The 25902-nt window shown below is 40.1% G+C and overlaps 1 protein-coding gene across 2 annotated transcripts in view; it reads right to left on the bottom strand.

Moving 5' to 3' along the window:
* Positions 1-25902, bottom strand: part of GLP1R (glucagon like peptide 1 receptor) — an 88730-nt gene that overhangs the window by 38783 nt on the left and 24045 nt on the right. For both annotated transcript variants that reach the window (XM_027681877.1, XM_027681875.1), the window contains exons 2-3: positions 19928-20024; positions 18544-18654 (exon numbers count right to left, since the gene is read on the bottom strand). In XM_027681877.1, coding sequence (XP_027537678.1) covers positions 18544-18654; positions 19928-20024 — 208 coding nt within the window. The remainder of the gene's footprint in view (positions 1-18543; positions 18655-19927; positions 20025-25902) is intronic.

Below are 25902 nucleotides of genomic sequence, written 5' to 3'. Positions count from 1 at the left end.
ATATATATATATATATATATATATATATATATATATATATATATATAAAGATGGATGACATCTTCAATGTCCAAAAACAGATAAATGGAGATGGTATATGTACACATTCTGTCTTTGCTGTGGGTCTGATCCACAGCTACCAGGAACCTCATTTCCTTCAGCTTTCACATGATGCCATTGCTGAAAAAAATTCAGTTATTAATACACACAGAGGCAAACTAACAATGACATGCTTGGAGGTGGCCTGTGAGCCAAGACAGAAGGAAGGCACGCACACAGCTTCCTCTGCAACTGCTGAGCAATTTCAGCTTCTTGCTTGCAGGTGGTTTAGTCAGAGGTGATTCACATTTGTCCATGCCTGAATCCTTCACAGTGACTCAGGCCCTCTTACCTTTAATGCAGTGAAAATACCAAACATACAACAGCCAGCTTCAGTTCTAGTAGATCAGCATGATGAACAAACTTTTCTGAAGGTTTGAGTGGTTCCTGCCTCCTTGCTATCCTGCAATACCTTTTTCCTGTCTTGTAATGTTTTTTGTTACCATAAAGTCAATGTTTCCAATCATTCTATTGCATTCTAGAATTAGCTATCATCCTCTGCAAACAAATAAATATATCTACAGCTGGTGCACAGGGAATCCAATTTTATTTAACCTTTAAGTTAAATGCACTCACAAACTTGCACAACCTTTGGAACAGCAGCTTAATGAGACCAGTTTATTTGAACAGTGTCAATCACACATCTCATTAGAATTACACATTAAAATATGGACTGATGCCCAAAACTCAGACTCTGTAAGCTGACAAAAGATAGAGTTAGCACTGATGTTAATAATATCTATCTAGTGAACTTGTAAATCAAATCAAATCAAGTCTTATAAATATTTGAATACTTTTACATATGGAGAACATGGGGAAGAGGCTCACAAACATCTATTTATTAGTCCCCTTTTGCTAGAAATAAAACCGAGTGACTTCTCTGTTTAAAACAGCCAACCTGATCTGCATTTAACAACATCAGGGTGTCAACGTCAGTGTGAGATTACTCACCCAACTGTTCCTGAGTATAAACTGGAACATTATTCATTGTAAAAATAAATTACAGCATGTCCTAGCCAATCAATTCTATTCAGGTAGAGAGATGAGAGAATGAGAAGAACAAGAGACTGCGGTTTTGTCTGTCTACTCTGCGTCAAGTATTATAGGCCTCTCCTCTGTTAATACCCATTCTCTATTTCCAGCAGGGGAATTGTTTTGGAAAAGGTAACAATTTTCTCCATAAAACAAGGGGCTCTGCAGTATGAGAGCATCATGACAGTCTTCAAAGCAGACTGGTTTGTTCCTGAAATAAGCAACCTGCCCTTTGATGGGGACAACAATTTATCAGAATTCAGAAGGTTGTGCCCCCATCAGCAGCCTTTGTTCAGCTATCACTTGGTGTGACTTGGGCAATGCTCTCCTGAAAGGAATGACTCTTGGCTGTAAAAGCTGCTGCTAAGTGTCACTCAGTCTCAACCCTGGTGCTGCTTACTGCAAAGACATCCTAAACCCAGGACTCATGCAGTTGAAAACACAACAGTAGGGAGCAGCCTGATCCTGAAGCCTCCAGGAAGTCAGAGGAGTCCCAGCCCAGTACTGCCCAAGAATCACATTTATCAAAATGCTCCTTTGTGCTGGGCTCACTGCCTGCCCGAACATCATCCAAAATTATATTACCTCAGCAGGCAGTTTAACTACAGGTACTTAATTTAGTATTCCTTTCCACTATTTCTCTTCCCTCATAGCGTATTAGTCATTTCAACTCCTTTTCTTTATTAATGACAAGAAAAAAGCCTGTGCTTGCGTAGCTGGATCTTCCCTTGCACTGCGTAAAGGTATCTGTTAGGACTGTGTAAGTTCATATCCGTCTCTCGGTAGGAGTGTGGATGCATCGATTTTTTTTTTTAGCTCCTCTTGTCACTCCTCTTTGTAGTACTATTGTTTTTTATTGGAAGAGATTGGAGGTATTCCTTGGATCTTTCAAGCTAGGCCCTAGTGATGGCAATCTTTGAATTTCTTTCCATACCTCTTACTCAAACCATACATTACTTACAATTATTCTCTTCCTGCAGCAAGAACTTGCAGTGACCACCTGACGTGAGCTTGCGCAGACCTAACAAATACCTTTACATGGAGCAAGGGAAGATCCAATTAAGCAATCACAGGCCATGCAACAGGCTGCACATCCCACTCTGTATGGAGTGGAAATCCTCAGAGCCTGAATCCTGTGCTGTGCTATCAAAAGCACAAAGTCAAGTCTCTGTAGATGGAGACGATGCTGATTGGCATCACCCGAGGAATACTGTCTGCATATAAATACTTATTTAAAAATGTTCCTTTTGAAAGTACATTAACACAACAACACTAAAGATTCATGAATTAGGAAGTGTTAAGCTAAAGCTACTTATATGGATTTTAGTTCCTTCCAATAATATTGTCTCTACATACACAGCCATACATTTTTTTTCAACAGAATCCACTGTTTTATTCAGGACACAGAATAGAGGAAGATAATTTAATGTGAAATTATTCATCCTTACTACTGTGAAATGTCAAATCATATTTAAGCAGAGTGAATCAAGTCTATATCAAATACAGCATTTTCTGATTTGTATGGTCCATTCAAAGACTACCAACAATTCAGCTCCCCAGTGAACACTAAGGGCTATTATCTTGTATGTGTACAGAGATGACGCAAAAAATAAAGAGCATATTTTAGTCACATTAAAAAAGTCAGATTTATACAATAAAGATAATTATGCAGCCCCAAAATTTGTTCTGCATGGACATATTCAGTTCACCTAGTGCAGAGATCATCCTTGTCAGCTCTGTAATATCTTGCTTCACTCAAAACAAACTTCCTCAGTTAATGAGGCAATGATCCTGCAGAGAAGAGCCCCCTTTACTACATATCTCACATGTAAACCCATTCTTCATAGCGAAGGAATAAAATCTGTAAAAAAAAAATATACAGAGACTACAGCCAATAAAGGTTGTGTGAGCAAACAGAACTATGCCAAATCATAAAGCATTCATTAAGTTGCAAAGTTATACATCATTGGGTAGAACTTGATATCTCATAAAAATTAAAATAGCTTTCTGAAAAACAATACTGTTTTTGAAACACAGAGCATTACCTTAAAAGGAGTTATACCCTCCAAGCATTTAATTAGAGTAACTTCGAGGCTGTATTACCAATGCTAGACCACACTGACACCTAATAATTTTTTGAAATATACTTAAAAAAAAAAAAAGCATGCATGTATGTGTGCATCAGGTTTTTAATAAAGAGTGTTTATGAGCTATAAAAGATACGTGACTTAATGTAATAAAGGGAGGTGATTTATGAAAAACATGTATTTATGATAACGGTACAGATTTGTCAAGGTTTGGTAATGTACCAAAAAGCACCATTAAAAGTTTTGTTCAGAATAAATACAATAAATTTATTGCAACAATAAACGTGATTTGTAGCTTAAAGTAAAATAAACTTGGAAAAACAGTGCTAAGAGGTTTTGTGTTTTAAAGTTATTGGATCGGTTAATGTAGTTAATAGAAGTCATCTCAGAGACATTAAAATGAAGCAACAAAGTTATGCAATAAAAAGTTTACTTGAAAGGATGCAAGAGACACAACTGAAGTCTTCGCAGGGCAGAGGAAGGGATCTGTTTCACTATGCCCATGCCCTAAGGCCTTATAAAAATAAACAAAAACACTCCTAAATAAAAAAACAAACAGGCAGACAGCGAAAGGAAAAACAAGCTAAAAGGAAAGGAAACAACTAGACAAATCCTTGGCATAATGCTTGCTGAGCTAAAGCTAGGAAAAACACCTTTGAGAAAAACCAACAGACAACTAGTATGTTAAATATGCGCAGCTAGGAGGGAGAGGGAAGTAAACATGCAAATAAACATCAGTTGGTTGATGCTGCTTCTGCACGAAAGAAGAAGCACCAGAACATGAAGGCTAAAACCAATGCCAGGTGCTGCAAACAAACAGCCTATTTTCGGCAAGAAGGAAATCAGTGGTATTTAGTTATCCTCAAAAACAATGGTATACAGAACTAATGATTCAATAATCCTAAATTTACCATGTCTCACAGGACAGTTATAAAGATAGTCCAAAAAAATCCTAAAGAATGGCACGCTTTCAGCACAGACCCTTGCAAAACATATCATAAAAAGGAACTCAAACCATCAAACTTCATTTAGAGCTGACTATAATTCCACAAGTATTACCCACTACCTACAGAAGGTAAAAAATGTGGATACTTCAAAGCAGAACAAATACAATGAAGCAACTCATGCATTTCAAAGACTGAAGAGAGATGTTTTTATTGAGCAAGCTGTGCACTCTGGCATTGGTTAAAAGCTTATTACCTCTGTATACATGAGCTAAAGCATCTGAAGCTCTAAAGAGAAATTGTATCAACCGCTAAAGGAGTTCCTCAAACATCACTCTTACACGCTCTGAAGACCTTGTGTTACAGATATAAGCTGCATCCTCATAGAATCATAGAATGTTAAGGGGTTAGAATGGACCTTAAAAATCACCTAGTTTCAACCCCTCCTGGCATGGGCAAGGACACCTCCCACTAGACCAGGTTAGTCAAGGCCTTATTCAACCTGGTTTTGAACACCGCCGCAGTTGGGGCATCCACAATGCCCCTCGGCAACCTGTTCCAGTGTCTAAACACTCTCACAGTAAAAAACTTCTTCCTAATATCTAACCTAAATTTCCCCTCTTTCAATTTGTACCCATTATTCCTTGTCCTATCACTGCAGTTCCTGATGAAGAGCCCCTCTCCGGCTTCCCTGTAGATCCCCTTCAGATACTGGAAGGTTGCTATAAGGTCTCCATGCAACCTTCTCTTCTCCAGTTTGAATAGCCCCAACTTTCTCAGCCTCTCTTTGTAGGGCAGGTGCTCCAATCCTCTCATCAACTCCATGGCACTCCTCTGGACTTGCTCCAACCGTTCCACTTTCTTCTGATATTGGGGGCAGCAGAACTGTACGCAGTACTCCATGTGGGATCTTCTCAAGAGCAGAGTAGAAGGGGAGAATCAACTCCTTCAACCTGCTGGCCATGCTCCTTTTGGTGCAGCCTGGGACATGGTTGGCTTTCTGGACTGTGAGTTCACATTGCTGGCTCATGTTGAGTTTTTCCACCTCAAGTCCTTCTCTGTAGAGCTCCTCTCATTCATGTCTCTCCCCTGTCGGTAGTATTATGCAATAAAACCCCAAATACACCGAGCTCAAATATAAAAAGAAATACAGTTCTTACTTTATCACTCAGGACTCTGCCCTGGGCCACATCAAAATATCCCCATGCTTGGCCAATGGATTTCTCTGCTATACAACAAGGGAAAACCGATAATCGAATTTCAAGCTCTGTTACATTTCTCTTCCTTCCTGTCCTGAACTGTTCCTCTTTTCTCTGCCTCTTTTGCCCCACTCCTTTCAGCTACTGTCACACTATTCTTCTCTCCCCTAATTCCATTCCCCTCCTTGATTCTCTTCAGCTAATTTCTCCAGCCCTTCCTGTTGCTGCAATGCTTACTTCTATGCTGTATTACAATGTATGAAAGCATTAAACACTTTCCTATTTCTCTCTCAGCTCCTACTCGGGCTTGCCTTTCTCCAAAACCACCGTAATTAAAATTGCAACTTCACTCCAGCCTCTCACATCTCCTTTCTCACCAGTCTGTTCCTCAGCCTTCCTCATCGCACCCCAGCAGCATCTCCTCCTCCAGTCAAGCAGTGAGGTGGGGTGAAGTCAATTAAGAGCTTCTGCTCTCAGATCTGGAGTCTACTGCAGCTGACAAGAGCACAAGAAGTCCCGCTCAGCCCATGTGCCAAAAGCACATCTGGCCCCAACAGTTGCACAATATTTAAAGAGAAAGGAACACTGCTCCACACTGACGTATCCTCTGGAGACAGTAGGTACAAACTCAAGGAAGTCCAGGGAGCATACATAAGGAATTCATCCCCATGAACAGCAAGAGTCAATCTATCACCAATAGCATAGGAGCCATATTACTCTTCCTCATCCACATGCTGAAATACAGAATAAGGTTTTGAAAAAAAATGTTCTTGAAAAACATCAGCCTTAAAACAGAGTTTGATTTTGTTGAATCTCATCAAGCAGAGTTCTACAAACCTGTAAGCTACTAAATATAAGCTCTTACAAATAATGAAGAAAGCACCAAGTCATTTTTATTATGAAAAACACCATCTTTTCTGTCAATAGTGACTGGAGACCACTAAAGCTGCAGGTATGTCTGGATTTACCTTTCCATTACAAAGCCAATCTTTATATTAATCTCACTGATTCTTACCCTCCAACCCAAAGTTGGGACCTACCCAACCCAAAATTGGGACCTACCCAACCCAAAATTGGGATCTCTTACACCATTTTATTGGTAATCTTCCCCAAGAGTTCTCCACTCATTTTTGTTTCCACTCAATTTTCATTGCTTGAAAGGTACTTGGATGGACATAAAATCCTTTTGACTTAAACTTTTCTTTTCCTGCCAAGGCACAATCCTTTCCTTGAATATCCACTGCCAACGTTACCTCACATTTTTAAAAGATTAGAGGCCCACTATCATTCATCAGCCACACCAACACATTTTCCACATTTTACCCATGCTTTCATTCTGCTTAAAGGAAATTGTTGATGCCCTGCTTCATTAAGCTCCAGGACAATTATCAGGCAGGTTTTGTGTGTGAAAGCCAGTTTTTTGCCTTCAGAGGAAATACGCTGATGAACACTTGATCCTTTTTTTGCCTAACTCATTTCTGCCCATTCCAATTGTCAAAAAGTAAATTAGAACCAGAAGGGTCAGACGACTCTGCCCAGGCACCAACCATAATTATTATTGTCAAACAAGTCATGTACCCAGGTCCTCTCATAAACATATTGTCCAGAAAAACTTTGTTCTTATTCAAAGGAAAAATAAAGTTATGCATGGGAATCCTGACAGTTAACATTTGGAGCATGTTTGAGGAGGATTAGACACACTTTCTAAATTCATAGCAGGGTCCTAGGTCTCTCAGGGGAAAAATCTAGTGTATGACAGAAAACTGTCAAGGCAAAAGTTACCAACAAAACACACAAATGGGAAAGGATAATACTGCTAAACAAATAAAACCAGGTGCATGATTAGGAAGTGCAATCATTGTATAGGTTAGCACATTTTCAAGTTAAAGTTGCATTTGCAAAATAGCATGAAAGGGAGGATGTTCTGTAATTGGACTACTTACATGCAGACACCTTTTAAGGCAGTACAAATTTTTTGCATGACTACCCTGTCAAATGAAAATACTATTAAAAATTCAAAGAGTTAATAACTTCAAGAGGCAAAGACTGAGTCGTCTTTACACTTACTTTTATATAAAACTATAAGCAGACTAAGTTGTATCTTCACCATAATTTAACTAAGGGTATTGGGAAAAAGAAGTGCCAGGGATTCCTGACAAAGGGAGGAAGAAGTGAGTTGCAGGCCATATGGCTCTTGAAGCAAGTTGCTCTCCACCTACACTGTTTTAAGATCAGACATTCATATTTTATCCCATCTTTTGGGACTTCAAGGGGGGAGGGGAGGGGAAAATCAGTAATTTACTAATTAGCAACATTTAAGTAAGCCAGATAATTAATAAGCTGCTTTCAGCAAGGCATTTAATTATGTAGCACACACAAGCGCTATGTTTATCTAGGCCGTTAATTAGTTCAGTTTACTCCTTGTCCACTGCAATTAAAAGCTGCAAGTTCTTAAGTGCAAGTAATGTGAAGAAAGGTTTGAGGTCCCTCCATTTAAGAATATACTGGTACTGCAAACAAATAAAAGTGAGTAGATAATATATACTTCAGTTATGCAAGTGTGTACTGAGAGCATAGAAGAAGTCTAAGGTAATTGGTAAGCTCAAACATGTCTAGCTACCTGCTAGACTAGCATGGGCAAGGCATAGAGGCAGTCCAGTAACTTCCTTGCAGCTGGATCTAATGGTGCTCATTTCTCATATCCTACTCATGGTCAGATCAGCTGAGGGAAACTTCTCAAGCAGTCGCAGGATGAGGCTCAGCTAAGTCTCTGCTGAGGTGTGCCTTGACATCCTTGACAGTACTTTTCAAGGAACTACTTTAAAAGAAACAAAAACATGATACAGTTATAACTGAAAAATTGCTGGAAAACATGAAGTCCTGCCAGCTGCTCTAAATATCATAGCAAGCTGATATCCTACAGCAAGGCTGTCCAGCATTAATATAATGTCCAGCAATACAGAAAACTTAATTCGTCCTAGAAGGCCTCAGGTGACCAGATGAACCTGACATATGAACAACATGCAGCTGCTCCCATCACCCACTCACGCACTTCAGTGTCTGATCACATGCAAAGTCTCCTTGTGTTCCTATAACACATCTGATGTATTTTGTTTGCAGTAGAAGAGGAATCAGTAGATAGCTTTTCACTGTCCCTGAAGGACAGTCACATCTCAGCCCAGCTGAAAGGTCATAAACCACTGCTCTATTGCATGTAGCTCAATCTGAAGTTCACCAGCAATTTATTTAAAAATATATTTCATTTGCTTAAAGAAAATTGATAAAATGGAGAATGGCATTGCCACATGGCCCAAAATAAATGCATGTTAATAATATCTATCTGTTAGTTACTTCAAAAATTATTTCTGCCAACAATCCCTACATCTACTCTTGAGATAAACAACATATGTTAGAGTTCTCTGGTGTACTACCAGATGGAGACTGGCAAACACAGGCAGAGGTGAACTTGAAAGGCTAAGATTTTATTATTACTTTAAGCAAACTGAAATTGCCAATTAGCTTGAGACAGCTTACAGTGCAAGGAAGTATAAATTTTGAATTGCTTATGGGTTAGCAAATGCAAAGCAACATCTTTTTCACTGAAAAAAGGTCACATCCCTCTTCAGCATTATGGAGAGCTTTCTGGAAGCTTAGTTTTATTAATGCAAAGAATGAAAGAAGTTTAATAAATGTCTAATCATCTTCACCTTATCCAATATTTGAAGTGAAATTTATTTTCTTGCATGTAAAAAGACAAGCAGGTACTTTAACTATTCACTCACATAGCCATCTGCTACCTTGGTTTTTAGACTATCTCAAACTGTGAAACTGGATGATTAAACAAAAAATGAGAGAGATTAAACCAGACAAGGTCTAACTTGGTACCTTAAACAAAATGTTCCTGCCATGCACATACTTCAAAAACAGTCTGAAAGAAAACTCACACAAATGTCTGCTTCCTTGCCTGTAGGGCTTTCCATAAATCCCTCTAGAAAACAACATATATTGTTTCCTTTGGTCTGCTTTTCACAGGCAACAGTAGAGTTTCACCACTGCAGCATCACTACCCACAGGAGGTCTCACAAGCAAAAGCAAGCATCTTTTTGTTTGTTTGTTTTTGCTGGCACTCTGTCCCCAAACTCCCTCCCACTCTGCGTTTGAACCGTGCCCAAACACAGGCAACTCAGGGAAAGGGAAGAGGACCAAGAGAGTGGATTTAATCCTGCGACACAGCAGACGCCCCTGGAGTGCAGCAGTTTGAACATCAACCCTCAATAACCACATTTGATAGCAAGGGGATGTGGGGAGCACTAAACCACGTTTAGGAAAAGGTTAGCTTCAGAAGCTTTTCCAATGGCCCACAGATGGTTTGCCTAGGACACCAGTGGCACCACATTGCTCATGGGACAACATTTGAGCAAGACATACAGATACATGAAGTCAGTTATATTACACTTCCAACCCCAAACCAGTGCTTACCACCAGCCTTCTCCCCACCATGCTGCCACCTGTCCAGCCCAGAGCACTCTGCTGTGGGGAGGGCATTGTGCTACTGGCCACCCCATCTGCAGTCAATAACAAAATCCCTGCTGAGGCAGAAGTCTACTTGAAAATTTCTCTCACATGGGTCATGATTGAGCATGCCATAGACACAAAGCACTTGTGGTAACACCTTGACAAACACAACAAGGTTCTGTTTCCTTTCCTTGGTGGGCACAACAATCACAGATTAAACTATCTGATCCCAAACGAAATCCATTTCAACATTTACATTTTGGCTGCTTGTATAGCAGGGAATAGGATCTGCAATATTGCTGTATATGATGTGATTACAATTGTGTAAGTCTATAATTACAGCTTTTGGGTAGAGGAAGACACCACACAAGAAGGAAAGTATTAGTTTACAATCCAAACAACAGCCAGGACTAAGCTAGAGACTAATGCTGGGTGCGGACTGTGCAGACAATTTCCCTCATCTCTGCTGCACCACAAGGTTTGTCTATCTCATAGCCCCAGGGAAATCACTTTAAAAAAGCATAAAATCCTCAGGGGCAAACTGCTAACCTCTGGCACTTTGGAGTTCCAAGGTAATGCCCCACTTCCACCCAAGGCCTCATGCAGCGTCCACACCTACCTAAAGACACATCAGGTAAAGAAGTTCTGCCACTGGAGAGCACCAGGGAGTGCTGGAAAGAGGATCTCAAATGTAGATTACAGCAGGGGAAAGTGAGAAGAAGCTGACCTGGATGTATTCTTGCAACTAAAGGTACTCTGAAGCAGCAACCTGGTCTCTAATCTCTGCATTACCACAGCCCCACACGAAGCTTGGTTCATGCTCTGTGACCAGGCAAAATTATTGTGTGAAGTACAGCTGTGGTACCAGATCTCCACTATTTCATCAGACTGACTGCACCTCTAGCAGCCAGAGGCAGCCACAAGGTTACTATCAGAGATCATCTGATATTACTGTTGGGTTATTCTCCCACCAGAGAGACTTTCAGGTCTTTCACGTCACAGGCTGAACAGCAATGTTGTTTCCAGGGGTCCCCAGCCTGTACTTTGCCTGATGATCTGGGAGAACAAAGGAGCAGGTGTCAGTATTGTAACACATAATGTAGTGAAAAGAGGATAATATAGATAATAAAGTGAATTATAGGAGACAAGTGATTCAAGCAAAGGTGAATGACAACAAAGTTATTAGTTAAACAAAGAAAAGGATTTCAAACTAGGAGAAAAGTGAATCTAGAGAATATAAGGAATCACAAAGCATTGAAGCTTCACGGACAACATCATTAAAAGGCGTACAAGCCACCTGGCCCTTTACCTGGCACAAGAAACATTCATGATTTAATAAGAGTTTGGTAGTTCAGAAGTTCTCCAATGGCCCATGTATGGTCATACTGGAAGACTTCATAGTAGTACAGATAAATCATTAGGTCCTGGACTGAAAAGAATCCAATGCACTCCTGGGGCACAGCTTCTGGTTTCATTTACTCCAAAGAAACAGACACCAAAACTGCTCAAACTAACTCAGTCACAGCAAGCAAGACAATCAGGATGGTGCTTCAAAATTCACTACAATGCCATAACATGATGCCAATATAGAGACAGATCAGTAGTCAAGCCAATTTTGGTGTCAGACACCTCAAAACTATAGACAGGCCCTAAACTGAGAAAAAAGCATTCAAAGAGTTTAGAAGATTTTGAGTGGAGATCCCAGCAACATCCACATCTGGGTTGATGCAAGTCTGCAGCCAGACTCTGTGCAGCTCAGTGCATATAGGAGCAACTGATGTGGTTACTGTTCACATAACTCTTGTCTGAAACTACTACCTCTGGAAGGTTTTTTAATTAAAAAGGATTTAGTGCTATTAAACAATAAAATATCAGAACCCCAGAGGAGGCATAATTGCAAGATGAATTGTGCAGCTCCACAGTTTCCAAATCCACATGGTGTTACTGGCAGCCAGCCTTCAATTATAAGAAGGTAACAAGAAAAAGCACACAGCCAGTGACAGTGAGGCAAGGTGCCCACCATCCCTTAAAGGAATACTGCTCTCCTTGGAGCTTCTGCACTGACTGAACTTTGAGACATCTGCGTCCCTAGGATTTGCCATAATCTCACTGGTTACAATGTGGATAGCAACACCACTTGTGGAAATCAAGTTTACCTGGTGTAACTTCAATGCTACTATAACCTAAGTAGGCTTCACATACGGGAGCAAAAGCTTCAACTCTGTCAGCCACAAGTAAGTGACATTTGCCTTCAACAAGCTTTGGCTGTGGTCCAAGATGTGTGCTGGCAACTTTACAGAACAATTCATTTAACAATAACCTCTCTCTTGCTACTCAGTATCTCCCTGTAAAGACCTGCCCACAGTGGGAGTTGCATAAGAACAAATGAAAGCCAAAGAGAAATGGAGTAAAATTGCTCATATGGGTTTGAAACTTCTGTAGTTTGCTATTTCAAAGATTTATAGGCAAAAGCTTTGCTTTGGTTCTGGGGGCTTTTGGGGGTTAAGGAAGCAAAGCAGGGCATAAGTCAAGCATGTGGATGTTCTGATAGTCCAGATATTTTGCTTCATATTTTCAAAGCATTTTGAAACAATACTTAAAAACTAAGAAGTCTTCCCAAAGAGAAAACTTAAGAATTTCACTACAGAGCACTGATCAGAATGCTTTGTTTGACCAGAATTAGATTCCCTTCCATCTTCCATTTGCCCCAATGACACTGCTTCTCACTGTCCCAAATGGCTTCCTCACTAGAGGCACAAAGGCATTTTATATGGCACTCAAGGGGCACAGGTGACTTTATGAACTCTTACTCTTAGTTGTGAATTCTTATTTCACAATTTCCCATTAAGAAAATAATATAACCACCAATACACTTGAAGCATATGAATACTAATACAGCTGCAATCACACCAATCAGAAAACTGATCCACGTGAGAGAAAAGAGACAAGACTCAAAGGAATGAGGAGAAAAACCCACATTTCAGTTTGGTGAAATTCCTGATCTAGTTTGCTGCACAACTACAGACGGAAAAAAGACAGCAGTGCAGTGCCACTGAAGAAACACATAATAAGCCAACCTTCAGGTCACATCTCAAAGCCGCACCCACAAATGAATACCAAGTATTTCAGTGCAACCTATAAGCCAAAAAATCCTCTAAAAATTCAGGCTTAATTTACTTGCCTGTCACAAGCAGTACAGGGATACATGGCTTCAAGCACAAAATCTGGGTCTAATGTGATCTTTCTTCTATTCAATTATCACAAACATATTCCCAACCCTTGGAGTCCATCCTTGCAGACAGCACACCAATACTGAGTCTGGCAGGGATGCTGATACACCTGCTATGTAATACTACAAAAAAAAGAAGTCTCAGTCTCAGCATTTCTAAAGAGATCTGACACATGAGTAGAACAGTATTGATTGTCTCTGCTGTACTTTATAGGCTGCCTTAGCAAGCAGCACTTTCAAAAAGGACAGAAGATGAATGTTGCAATCATAAGGTAAGTGGTACTGTAAGAAAAAAAACCTTGCAAGTGCACGCATTGCTTAGCACAGAAGACCTGCAGACCCATCCTCCATGGATTTGTCTTGTGAAAGGCTGGTCTTGAGTGTCTGTATACACATAAGCCTGAACAGGCATACAGCACTGAACACCAGTTTAACTCCCAAGTTTTTCAGTGAACAGATTCCCATCTCCCTGCAATTGCTCTTGTACTTGGAGATAAATGAGCGATTCAAAGACCCGGAGAAAGCATTACTGCTGAACTGTGCCCACAATGCAAGCAGGGATTCAGAAGCTGGCCCATTAAGCAGCTTCTTCATGAGCAAGAAGAAAGTTACACCTCAGTGAGCACCTCTGTGGCAGCAAGTAAAGACAAGAACCTACTAACATCATGTGCAGTTGGATTAGTGACACAGCACATACCTGCTCAGCAGGTAAAAAGTTCTTCACATTTTCAGCTTGCCCCTTTGCTAGGCAACATGCTGAGCCACATCTGCTGTTGAGATGTGCAGAAGGGCAGGCTCAAGACTGACAGTCACTAGGACAAGAGCGGTACACAGAGTAAGAGATATTAAAGCATCAAGTTTGCAAAACCTGTAATTCACCAAGGAACACTCCAGCTTTTCAAACATTTACCATACAAATTCTTTTCCTCATCTCATATTCTAGCTGACACACAGAGAAATTCGTAACACCTGACAGTAACTAGTTACCAAGAGTTAATGTACTTTTTTAATAAGATGATAATGGACAATTACAAAACAGAAAACAGACAAGGACTCTGGAGATTTCCTAATACAATACCCTGCTCAAAGCAGGGTGAACTAGGGCAAGTTGCTCACATCCATGTCCAGTCAGACTGTCATCATCTTCTTCAAGGACAGACTCCAAAACCTCTCCAGGTCACCTATCCGAGGTGTTTGACCAACCTCACAGTAAAATAATTATCTTAAAAGGAAATTTCCTGTATTTCAGTTTGTAAACATATAGCTTGGTAAAATTTTCCCTGAGGCTTCTCCTCTCCAGGCTGAAGAATACCAGCTCCCAAAGTCTCATCTCATAAGAGAGACACTCCCATCCCTTACTGATCTTCATGATCATTTGCTGGACTTGCTGCAGTATGCCCATGTCTCTCTGGGGAGCCCAGAACTGGATGTGTCATGCGCTACAGGGTAGAGGGGAAGGATCATCCTCTTGAGCTGCCAGTGATGCTCTTCCTAATACAACTACTACCAAGCTGTAGGGTACGCTACTAGGGTACTGATTTCCAACTGGACTTTGTTCTGCTGACCACAACCCCATATGCCCATCAGCTCAGCTCAGTTTTCAGTTCATCTCATTGTTCTTTTGTCTAACCCAAACTTCATCAGTTTAGCCATGAGGATGTTATGGGAGCCTGCGTCAAAAGCCTTACTAAAGTCAAGATAAACACATCCATTGCTCTTCCCTTATCTACCAGACTAGTCATCTCATCAGGTTCATCAAGCATGATTTCACCTTCATAAATCCATGCTGACTACTCCCAATCACCTTCTTGTCCTCTATATGCTTGCAAACAGTTTCCACGATTATTTGCTCCATTAACCTGCCTGGGGACTGACAGAAGGCAAATCTTCTGTAGGTCCACAGACTTGTCTCCTTGCACTTTTTGAAGAGACTGGTGACAATTGCAGCAATCTCTCTCAGTTGCTATGACATTTCCAAGATAATAAAGAGTGGCCTCACACTGGCATCAATCAGCTCATTCAGCACTTGTTACTATATCTCACCAAGTGCTGTGGACATGTGTATGTCCTGTTAAAGTATTCTATATTCTAAGCCTCATCCTGTAAGAATAACTCTTCATTGCTCCTGACTTCACCACCGATCTCAGTGGGATTGCTGAAGGCAAGTTTTAGCGGTAAGGTAATGGTAAAGAAGGCAGTGAATACTTCAGTCATTTCCCCATCCCTTGCCACAAGATCCTCCTGCCCCACTCAGCAGTGGATCCAAATTTTCTCTCATATCTGTTTAGAAGCCCTTCCTGTTGCTCTTCACATCACTTGTCAGATTCTGGGTGGGCTATGGCTTTCCTAATGCTGTCCTTGAACAATCAGTGTCTCTATATGCTTCCTGGGTCACCTTTCCCTGCTTCCAGCTCTTCTATGCTTTTTTCACAGAAGTGGTCAGATCATAGGGACTTGCACTCAATGCTACCTTCATTTCAGTACCCCGTCATAAACAGCATTCAGTTTCAAGTCACTCAATTCAATCCCCAGAGGACTTCTGGGGATATGGCATGAAGTCCCCCAGCAAGGTTTTTATGAAAACCTGACTCTTAATCAAAGGAACAGTCTTAAATGAGTACACTTGGCCAAAGCACTTCATACTTAATGATGACCTTCACTGAAGGTTTGAAGGTGCTCCTCAAACAAGGTCTCATCTTTTCATTTTCTCTGTTTTCATTAGGTGATGAGATGGAAACCCTGCCGTGCTAGAATCTATTTCAAATTCCAAGTCGGGGCCAAGCAAGAACAAGTAATAAGCATGCTTTAGTGGCCACTTTAAAGCACAGGGTGTTCAATTTCCTCTTGCTCTAGATCTTCTATTATAAAGACATTAGCTCTTCATCATGGCAGCTCATTAGCATTCACTTCGAACACAACTCCACAAGATGTCACAGAATACTGTCAGGTAATTCAGGTTCCTAAATTGCACAGATGGCACCAATACAAACTTCTTGTTTTATATTAGACAATGAAAGGCCTCTTTGTTCCATTCTTATTCCTCGTTGATAAAACAGAGGTTGAGGTTTATGCGCAATACATACAACAAGGGAACACATCCAGAAGTTGAATGAATTTCTGAAGTATTTCACAGTCCTCCCTAGCAAAGAGTTTACAAAATGCTGCTATTCTTTTCACTGAAACAAACACTGTTTTCAGGATAATTAATTTAAAAAAAACCCTTATTTCCAAAAGTATGAAAGATATTGCACATTCCAATAATTTATTAATCTGCAGTACTGTGTTAAACCTTGGCTCTTTCCAGCAGTGATGTTTCAAGAGCAGTTGGAAGTCAAATAACTGTGTCCAGGGTCTTAAAAACTGAAAGTAAACAGGTTAAAAGGAAAGTTAAATTCTGTGAAGAGTTTTGGGTATCCAGAAAGAAAAGCACTATTGGAAAGAAATTCTGCAGCATCGAATCATTTTATGTTAATGAGATATAAAGTAAATATCAATTTAATACATTTGTAAAAGCTTGTTTACCGATTCTTAAAGCATAACACCTTTAATAGTAATCTGAAGAAGATTAGCAAACAGCATTTTAACTTCTGAGGTCACTTAGAAAGCAGGCAAGGCTGAAGAGGTAATTCAGGGTGGCCTCTGCAAGGAGAGGCTGGAGCTGCCCCATGCTTGACATGACTGGCTCCAAAGACCCACTGCGGGGCACAGCTGAGCGCCTCAGCCACGATGGTGCCACCTCAGGGAAAACATATGCAAGGAAGGGCCAAACACTGCCTGGCAGTGAGGGGTGAGAAAATAAGTGTGAGAAACAGCCCTACAAGCACTATGATCAGAAGGTGGAAGTGATGAGATGCTGCAGGCACCAGAGCAGAGACTTCTTCACAGCCCCTGGAGCTACCATGGTGGAAACGACGAATTTACTTTGGTTGGCTGACAAACACCCATCCAGCCACTTTCCCTCCTCAACAGGATGGGAGAGAAAGTAAGATGGAAAAATCTTATAGGTCAAGATAAATAAGTAACTGGGAGAGGTAGTGGGAAAAACTGGGACTAGATGTTGCCACATAGTTATTTCTCCATGGAGAATCTTTCGTGGTTAGCAGTGAAGGGATAAGGAGTGCAGTATTACTGTGTGTGTAAACTTTTAACCTTTGTTGTGATGATATTCTGATATTAGTGTAGAGATTTTCACCTGTACATACCACCAACCCTTCAGTAAAACAAGGAATTTATTCACTGCTTCCCATCAGCAGGCAGATGTCCAGCTGCTTCTTGAAAAGCAGGGCCTCAGCATGTAAAACCATTACTTGGGAAGACAAAACACCACCATGAATGCCTCTACCCTTTTCTTCCCCCTTTCCTTGAGCTTTTATTGCCAACCACAACATCCTGTGGTAGGGAATCTCCCTTTGGTCAGATGAGGGTTCAGCAACAGCCACTGGTGCATTATCAACACTTTCAGCTGTAAAATGGGCCCCTGCAAAGGAAGTTGTCTTCAATGCAGCCAGACCCAAAACAATCTTCACCCCTTATTTCATACCACTTGTATTATGCCCAGGTCCCACATTATCCAACACATCTAAGTAACCTCTGACCAGACCATCCCATCCCTTTTCTTTGTCATTCCTGAGGTCCTTCTATAGCAACACTTACATGTTCTCCACACTTACACCATCTTTATGTCCATCAGTCAGATTTATACATACTCATCAACCAATATCCTCTGTCCAAAGCCAAAGCCAATCTCCTCACCAAGGTAGCTAGCTAAAAAACTGTTTCATTTAGGCTTCAAAACATGGAAGTGTGTTTACAAAGAACTAGCTATACAAGTCACTGGTTTCAAGGACAGAATACAAGACAAAGTGATATAGTACATATTGCCTTCAAGTATACAGGTACATAAGGGTGTAAAATCTAAAGGCAACATTCAGTCCCTCACAGACAAAAAGTCTTTGCAACCACTGACAGTGCCTTAATCTCGCAGCATTCTGAGAAATAAGTTTTTGCGCAGGAAGTAGCATAAAACACTTTCGCTTTAGACTTGTTTGTCTGTATCTACTACAGGATGACCTACCAGTTAGCTTTGTTACTTTTATCTCAGTTTTCTATTTCTATCTCAGCCATTATCATGGTGAGATAGCCTTCAACAAGCACCACAGAGCTATTTTATTAATATTCACCACTACTCAAGCAGCAAAACCAGATGAGAGCAAAAAAAAATCCAAACTAAATGCAACCTTTAAGAACCATCTCTTCTCTCATTTTCATTTTTTCTGGCTAAACAGGGATAGAGTGTATCATACTAATCCCCATTCCTACTTTTATGTCACAGAAAACTGCCTGCACTCACAGCCATTTAAGCCAATCTTATCCCTGCTAAGACTGTGCAAGGAAAACAGTGTTAGTTTAAAGCTCTGCCTAAAAGGAAAGGTTCTTACCTGCATTAGCCCAGGGGAGATACCAGGGGCAGCTGACATTCACATAGGTGCCAGGCAGTCCATCTGGCCAGCAGGCATAGTCATCAAATGTTCTGTTGCAAAACTTGCCTTCTGCAGAGAGAGAAGAGAGGGTTGTGCCACTGACTTGTATTAATACTGCAAGAAGGAAAAGACTAAAGAGCAGAGTATAAAAGAAAATACAGACACATGCATTTAAGCCATAACAGCATTATGCATTTAAGCTTTGATGTGCAATTAAATGATATTTAGTTTTCTGAGAGTTTATTCCCACACAGGAAATTGTTGTTTCAGGGAGGAACTCAAGAGCAGATCAGGGTCTTAGACTAAAACAATAGGCAAGAAAGATAAATTAATACTAATCCATTACCATCTTTTCTCTTTTACACACTTCTGTGTCTCAGTTTAATTAAAATAATTTTTGCTATGAATACTAAATAAATTCCTCAGAATGGTTCACAGTCATGCAGTTGGAAAGTCTAGCCTAATATATAGATCCATCAACAAAATACACACACACAACTATAACTTTGCATTACAGCTTAATCAACATGATAATATTTCAACTTCAGATTTATTAAGCTGTCATTCTTAGAGGGCAGCACTCAACTGCTCAACAGGATAATGGAGCAGAGGGAGATGAATGTGTCCCTGCCATTGCTGTCATCAGCTCCTGCTCTCATTCTGCCATAATAACATAGTTAAGACAAGGAATATTGACAGTTTTTAAATAATTCTTTACAGACACAACTTTAGACCCATCTTATCTTTCTTGAGTGTGTCACAAATGCACTGAAGCACAGGAGAGGTTACATGATGTCCAGTTGTGAGTATCACTGACAAGGCACCAGTGTCCTCTAAACACCATGATGCTGGCACATCACAGATGTTCTCAGCACATTACAGTAGCCCAAAAACTACATTCTCATTTTCTTAAGCCACTTGTTTTTTTCCAAAGCCATTTCAGCATTTTACAATGCTCAAAATAATTTATACCAACTTTACAACCCACAAAATCCTAGTTCAATTGGAACAGCAGGGTTCCAGATTTTTTAATACCTTGACCCCCTATAAAAGTTACAGGGGTATTACATTAGTGGGTTGCTTGATGTGCTACAGCCACCACTTGCCACTGCAAAACACTCTGGACCTAAGGACAAACATCTTTACAATGAAATTTTTCTATGAAATGCTTCCTCAGCAGAGGGAAGAGTACCCCAGAGAGCAGGCAGAAGCAAATGAGATAAAGAAGCAATGGACCAGAAAGTAAGCTGGAGAAGTATTTTCAAGTTCATAATCACTACCTTGCTACTGTTATCATGCATTTCAAAAACTAATATATCCTATCCTGACCAAACTAGCTTACCTGCCACAATAGGGGGTGTCTCATATAAGTATTTTTGGCATTGGAGCTGATATTCCTTCCACTTCTGCAAAACTTCAGAGAGAGACCCATCTGAACTCTGAAAGAGAAACCATGAGTCTCAGACATTGCAGGAATTTAAACCATATGGCTTTTCATGTAGACTGAGTAGGTGAGTGTGAAAATGACTACAAAAAGACAAAACAGCATTGCTTCTCATCCCTTTCTATTTGTATAGAAATCCCTTTCTATTTGTACCACGAGGAACTGAAAAACCCACAAACTATATCCTCATACATCCATACCCTTGCTGAAACCCAAACTGAGTTAGCCTTGCTCTCTTGAACATGCCCCAACTGTGTGATTTATCATCTCAAGAAAAGACAGGGACAGCAGTAAGCCCTTTATTAGTAGAGATTCTCTTTCCAAAAGCAGTATTTCTGCTTTCCCATAAATGAAACCAAATTAGTTCACTATATTCAGCAGATATTCCTCAAGCATTCTTCCAGAATGCGGATGAAAGCTTTTGCAACTCATCTTTTCTTCCATAAGCAGCTTTTCTCTGCATCCAGCATATTTTTCCTGAAACTGCAGAAAGAACAGGGACCTCCTTTTTGCACATTTCAACAGGCTGCAGGTTCCACCATCAGCTAACCCAAGTAGTGAGGGGGCAGGGGAAAAGTCTGTACAAACTTCCACTGAGGACAAAGGAAATTAGCTGTTATTAGAATGAGCAGCTAACTCAGCGCTGGCTGCTCACTCAACCCTAGCAGATGTCCCACCTGCTTCACAGAGATCCAGCTTACTCACTGCATTTAAGTAGAAACTTAATCAGTTTCTAGAAATCAGTCCTTCTCTCCTCTCTTCACATTCGTATAAACCAAATTACTAATGTAATGTACAGGATTAGCAGGCTGGAAGTGATTAACAGTGCAGCTAACTCAACCTTCTTTTTCCAGAGAAAGGCCCAGCATGGATGTCTCAGACATACAACCAACAGCATGAACGTAGTGGTACAACACACTAACACTGAGTGAGGGTACATTCATTTAATCCCAGATGTCCATCAGTTTATTTAGTGAAGCATGAGAGTAAATAATCCTTGCAGTTTTACCCTCTCAGCTTCAACTGCTAATTTTTATTTTCCGCTTGTGTGTCTAAACCTTTCTCAGATGGTTAGAATAAAACCAGGGCACAGGAAGAATTGTTTTAAAATGAAGAAGTAATTTTAAAACTATATTGCCCTTCAGGAAAGCCAAACCAAATGCTGTCTTCTACAACCAATGTGACCAAAATTTAGACACTAGTGGAATCACCTTGGTATAAAAGAACAGAAGTAGAACTGATATTTTTGGACTACAGCCACCTCAAGTTCTCTTCATTTGTATCCTTCCAATTAAAAAAGTGTTAGAAAAGAAAAAACCCCAAACACCATATGCATAATGCTTTTGCCTGGATTAAGCCACCACATTTACTTACAAATATGCTCTTGTACATGTGATAAGTACAACACTTAGTAGATACCTGTGTTGTGCTTCAAGAATAACTACCTATAACTTACCTGTAGCTAGGGCCTCATGGCCATAATTTAGAATTCAGCCAGCTCTCCCTGAAGTCAAAACAAGTACAAGTCTGTGGATCTTGGAAACTCTGACCCTGTGTGCCTGATTTTATTAATCTGATCTATGCCAATAAATGCTGCAAAGCCTGTCTGGGCTAAAGTCCCTATCATAAAATGAATGGATTCCACTGAATTTTAATTCCTTGTGCCTATGGAAACACAAACCTCTAATGTAGTGATCTATGCTCAATATACCTGAATGGGAAAGAAAACGTCACCTAAATTAGGTCGACAGGTGTGTGTAGAGAAAGAGATAATCAGTAACTAAAACTAAAATGCCATTTACAGATCCACGTAGGCCAAAAAAGGATAGATGACCAGAGTACAGGGAGAAGAACAGCTTTCAAAGTGTAGTTGCTCTCAGGCAGTCTTTAAAAAGTGACTTTCAGGTTATATGTAATTTAGAACCATAGAATCATTTAAAGGTCTTCATCTTACAAAGGTGGTTATTGAAGTTACACAGGACTGTTTCACTGTCCTCTCATCACACGATTAACACTAATAAAGGAATCAGAAGGACATTTTCTGGATGAACTCTTAAATTACAATTCAGAATAATTTCAGAAGTCACTAAATGTCACACATCTTCCAAAAAGTAACTATTGATCAAGCATGTTGATGACTACTACATCAAGTTAATCCAAATTCAGCTTTTAAAATCATTACAAGATAAAGATGCATACAGAATTTCATTTAGAAATGAGACTCTATCTTTTAAAATATCCTGACAATACCCTAAAACTGCTTGCATTAAGAAAATTTGCTCTTTTGGAGTCAGCAAGCCTTAAAGTATCTTTTGCTAAATCAAGTTTTCATCTATTGCCTTCACAAATGCAGGAATAACCAGCTTTAATTACAGCTGAGGAAAAAGCAAGCCTCTATCCCTTCATTTAATGAAAAAGTAAAAACATTCTACTTATATTGGTTTTTCATAATGTGAGAAGAAACTCTAACAGGAAGATTAGCAAACTGAAAGAGTAAAATTAATTAGACATGCCTTTCTGCGGATATGACGAATTTGGTAGACAGTTTTCTGTTATCTATAGTTGCAATAAGACAATCAAATACAAATTCCAAGACCACATCATTTGTTCTCCCTATGCAACAGTTCACTCTGGTTCAGCTAAATACCATGCTTTCTTACCAGACAAATTGACTTAAACTTGCTTTTAATATATGCTAATCTCTATTTCCAAGGGCTTTTGGCCCACATGAATGAGAATCACATTACACAGTGCCACAGATTTACCATGTGAGTAGTTACTCAAATAAGAGATACTGTATTTTCTTGAAAAGTTATTTAATTCCTTCTGCAACAAAGCACTAAAGGAACATATAAAAGCCAAAGGTTAATCGGTCAGCACCTAAAATTTGGAGCAAATGGAAAAAACATAGCTTTGTTAAACTCAGAACTATATTTTTTGTTGCTAAAAGCATGTAGTTGTGGCTTTGTTTGGGATTTTTTTCCTAGTTATACTCAACCACAGGAGGAAAAACAGCAGTAGTTTTGCTGTGGTGAAAATATATCACAGAAGGATAGCGGAGGAGAAGATAGAAGCACAGCTGATTGGTTAAGGTGGAGGAGTCAAAAGGCATGAATGGGTGAAGGACATTAGGGAGGTGAGTAATGGTGCAGCCAAAGGAGCTTAAAACAGATGGAGAAAAATTAGGATGGGCAAGAGGAGAGAGACTGGGAGTCTCTCAGTGTATGTATACAATTAAGTGTAATTAATCTCTAGAGAGCACACTTTAAATTAGCACATTGAACAGTCTGAAGACAGAATTCCTTAAAAACCCTTAAAAACTTCATAGGAAAGCCTCTTTCCATAGCCATCATTTGTCTTCATAGGACCTACTGAAACAAAGCATTTTAATCACTTTTCAACATCTTTGAAACGATTCCTGCTGAAACAAAAACAATATCCATACAGACCCAAGGTGCTCAATGCCACAAAAGCAATATTCTAATACAGTGAAATCTGAGCACACAGAATATAAACCTGCAGGAAAAATACACCATGAAATGGCATCAAAGTGGAAGGGAGAGTTCTCAGAGCTTCATAAGCAGCTGGTGACTCCTGGGGTTGTCTTGTTTCCTCTTCTCCCATCATCACATATAAGGTCTCACATGCAATAGAATGAGAAATTCCTCCTTACATTTGTATTTCTTTTGTCTTTGTTTGTCTGTTTTTAAATGGGAACACTTATGTTACAATATTTTCATACTTCTAATATTTCAGAATAACAAGCAAGACTTCACCTTGCCTTTAAAGGCTCACATCAAGTTGAATATGAGACAGCAATGTGCCCTGTCAGCCAGGAGGGCCAACCATGTCCTGGGGGGCATCAGGGAAAGCAACACCAGCCAGTCGAGGGAGGGGATTGTCCCGCTCTGCTCTGCACTGGGGCAGCTTCACCTTGAATATTGTGTGCAGCTTTGGGCAGCACAATACAAGAAAGATATTAAGCTCTTAGAGAGCATCCAAAGCAGGACAACAAAGATGGTGAAGGGCCTTGAGGGGAAGCCGCATGAGGAGTGGCTGAGGTGACTTGGTCTGTTCAATCTGGAGAAGAGGAGACTGAGGGGAGACCATCGCAGTCTACAACTTCCTCATGAGGGGAAAAGGAGGGGCAGGCACTGATCTCTTCTCTGTGGTGACCAGTGACAGGACCTGAGGGAATGGCTTGAAGTCGTGTCAGGAGAGGTTTAGGTTGGATATAAGAAAGAGGTTTTTCACCCAGAGGGTGGTTGGGCACTGAACAGGCTCCCCAGGGAAGTGGTCACAGCACCAAGCGTGACAGAGTTCAAGAAGCATTTGGACAATGCTCTCAGGCACATGGTGTGACTCTTGGGGATGGTCCTGTGCAGGGCCAGGAGATGGACTTGATGATCCTTGTGGGTCCCTTCCAACTCAGCATACTCTGCAATGTAATCTTCGAACCACTGGAACCTCCAAATTGCTAATCATAGTGTTCAAAAGCAAAAGATAACCAACTTGGTACTAAACAACACTTTGGCATGGCCTTGGTATTCTTCCCTTGGATAGTAACTATGACATACCTACCTTGTAAGAAGAGGATTCAGATCATATTTCCTGCCTTTTATCTCAGCGGCACCAGCAAGTAACTTTTAAATTTCACTGCCCTTTTTGAAAAGTCCAACGCAACATTATTTCAAGGCTATTTTGCTCAGGATCAGCACAGCAACTAAGTCCAAGATAGGTGAAGATTACACATTACCAGATTTATGCTCATTCTGACTTAAGATTCTTTCCTGTATAATATAGATCTTTTAAATCATCTGTTATGTAACATAAGATATAGGTTTCCATCAATAAAAGCCAATCCAGCAGTCAGCTAATTGAATTGTTTATTCAATTCATAGCATGGACATAAGCTGCAATTTACAGTTTTGTCCTCATATCACAGCCCAAATGGGGCAAAACACAACATGGCTACCCCACAACAATCTGCTGGGACCCAATAGCATCTTTCATTTATTGGGATGAGATTCCTCCTGTCCAAGAAAGAATTATTTTCAGGTTTCAAACTTAAATAAATTAATTTGTGTGGGGCTTAAATATAGTCACCCTCCTGATAGTGCTTTCCCACCTAACAAGATATTTCAGCCTGCCACAACAGCCCTCTATAAGCAGAAGTTTGAAAACAGGGGCTGTAGCACAGCACAACACTGCAACAGGACCAGCTGTTCACAGAACAAATTCACCTTCCCCTGGAATTAGTCATCACATTTATCCACTTCTAACTTGAAGTAAATATGAAAGCATATGACTGGCAAGATGCTACTACTACCTCCCCGAGCCCATCAGCCAAGATCCAATTTCTCTAGAGTTACTACAAATTTGTAAAAAAAATTCTACAAATCTTGCTGCTACAATCACCAGTTTGTAGGGTTGATTACATTTCCTTAATTGTTGCAGAAAAAAAGGCAAACTCAACACTAAGCCAAAATACCCAACACCAGTTGACACTAGCAGAGTCCTTTGACCCACTGTTTACCACACGACAAAGCAATCCTATTGAAGATTAGTCCTTCAAGTACAATGCTTTTTGAAAACCAAAAGAGGTTCTAGAAAGACGTTATTATGGAAGCAGGGTTTATTGTTCAGCTCTCACTCTAATCCAAGAGAAGATATTCAACCCAGTATTATAACTGCTTAGTTCAACTTCTATGTAATAAGTGAACCTAAACCCACTATAGGCAACATCTGACAGTCCAGTTACTCTCCTTTATGTACTGAAGGTATGCCAAAGGACAAGGAGGTACATCAAAAATTACACTGTTGTCTCTATTATAGATAGTTCAAAAGACATCATTAAGCATACTCAAGTTATA

This window comes from Neopelma chrysocephalum, unplaced genomic scaffold (assembly GCF_003984885.1).
Source record: "Neopelma chrysocephalum unplaced genomic scaffold, ASM398488v2 Primary Assembly neopelma1_61b, whole genome shotgun sequence".
Lineage (NCBI taxonomy): Eukaryota > Metazoa > Chordata > Aves > Passeriformes > Pipridae > Neopelma > Neopelma chrysocephalum.
This window is presented reverse-complemented; position numbering and strand designations above follow the sequence as displayed.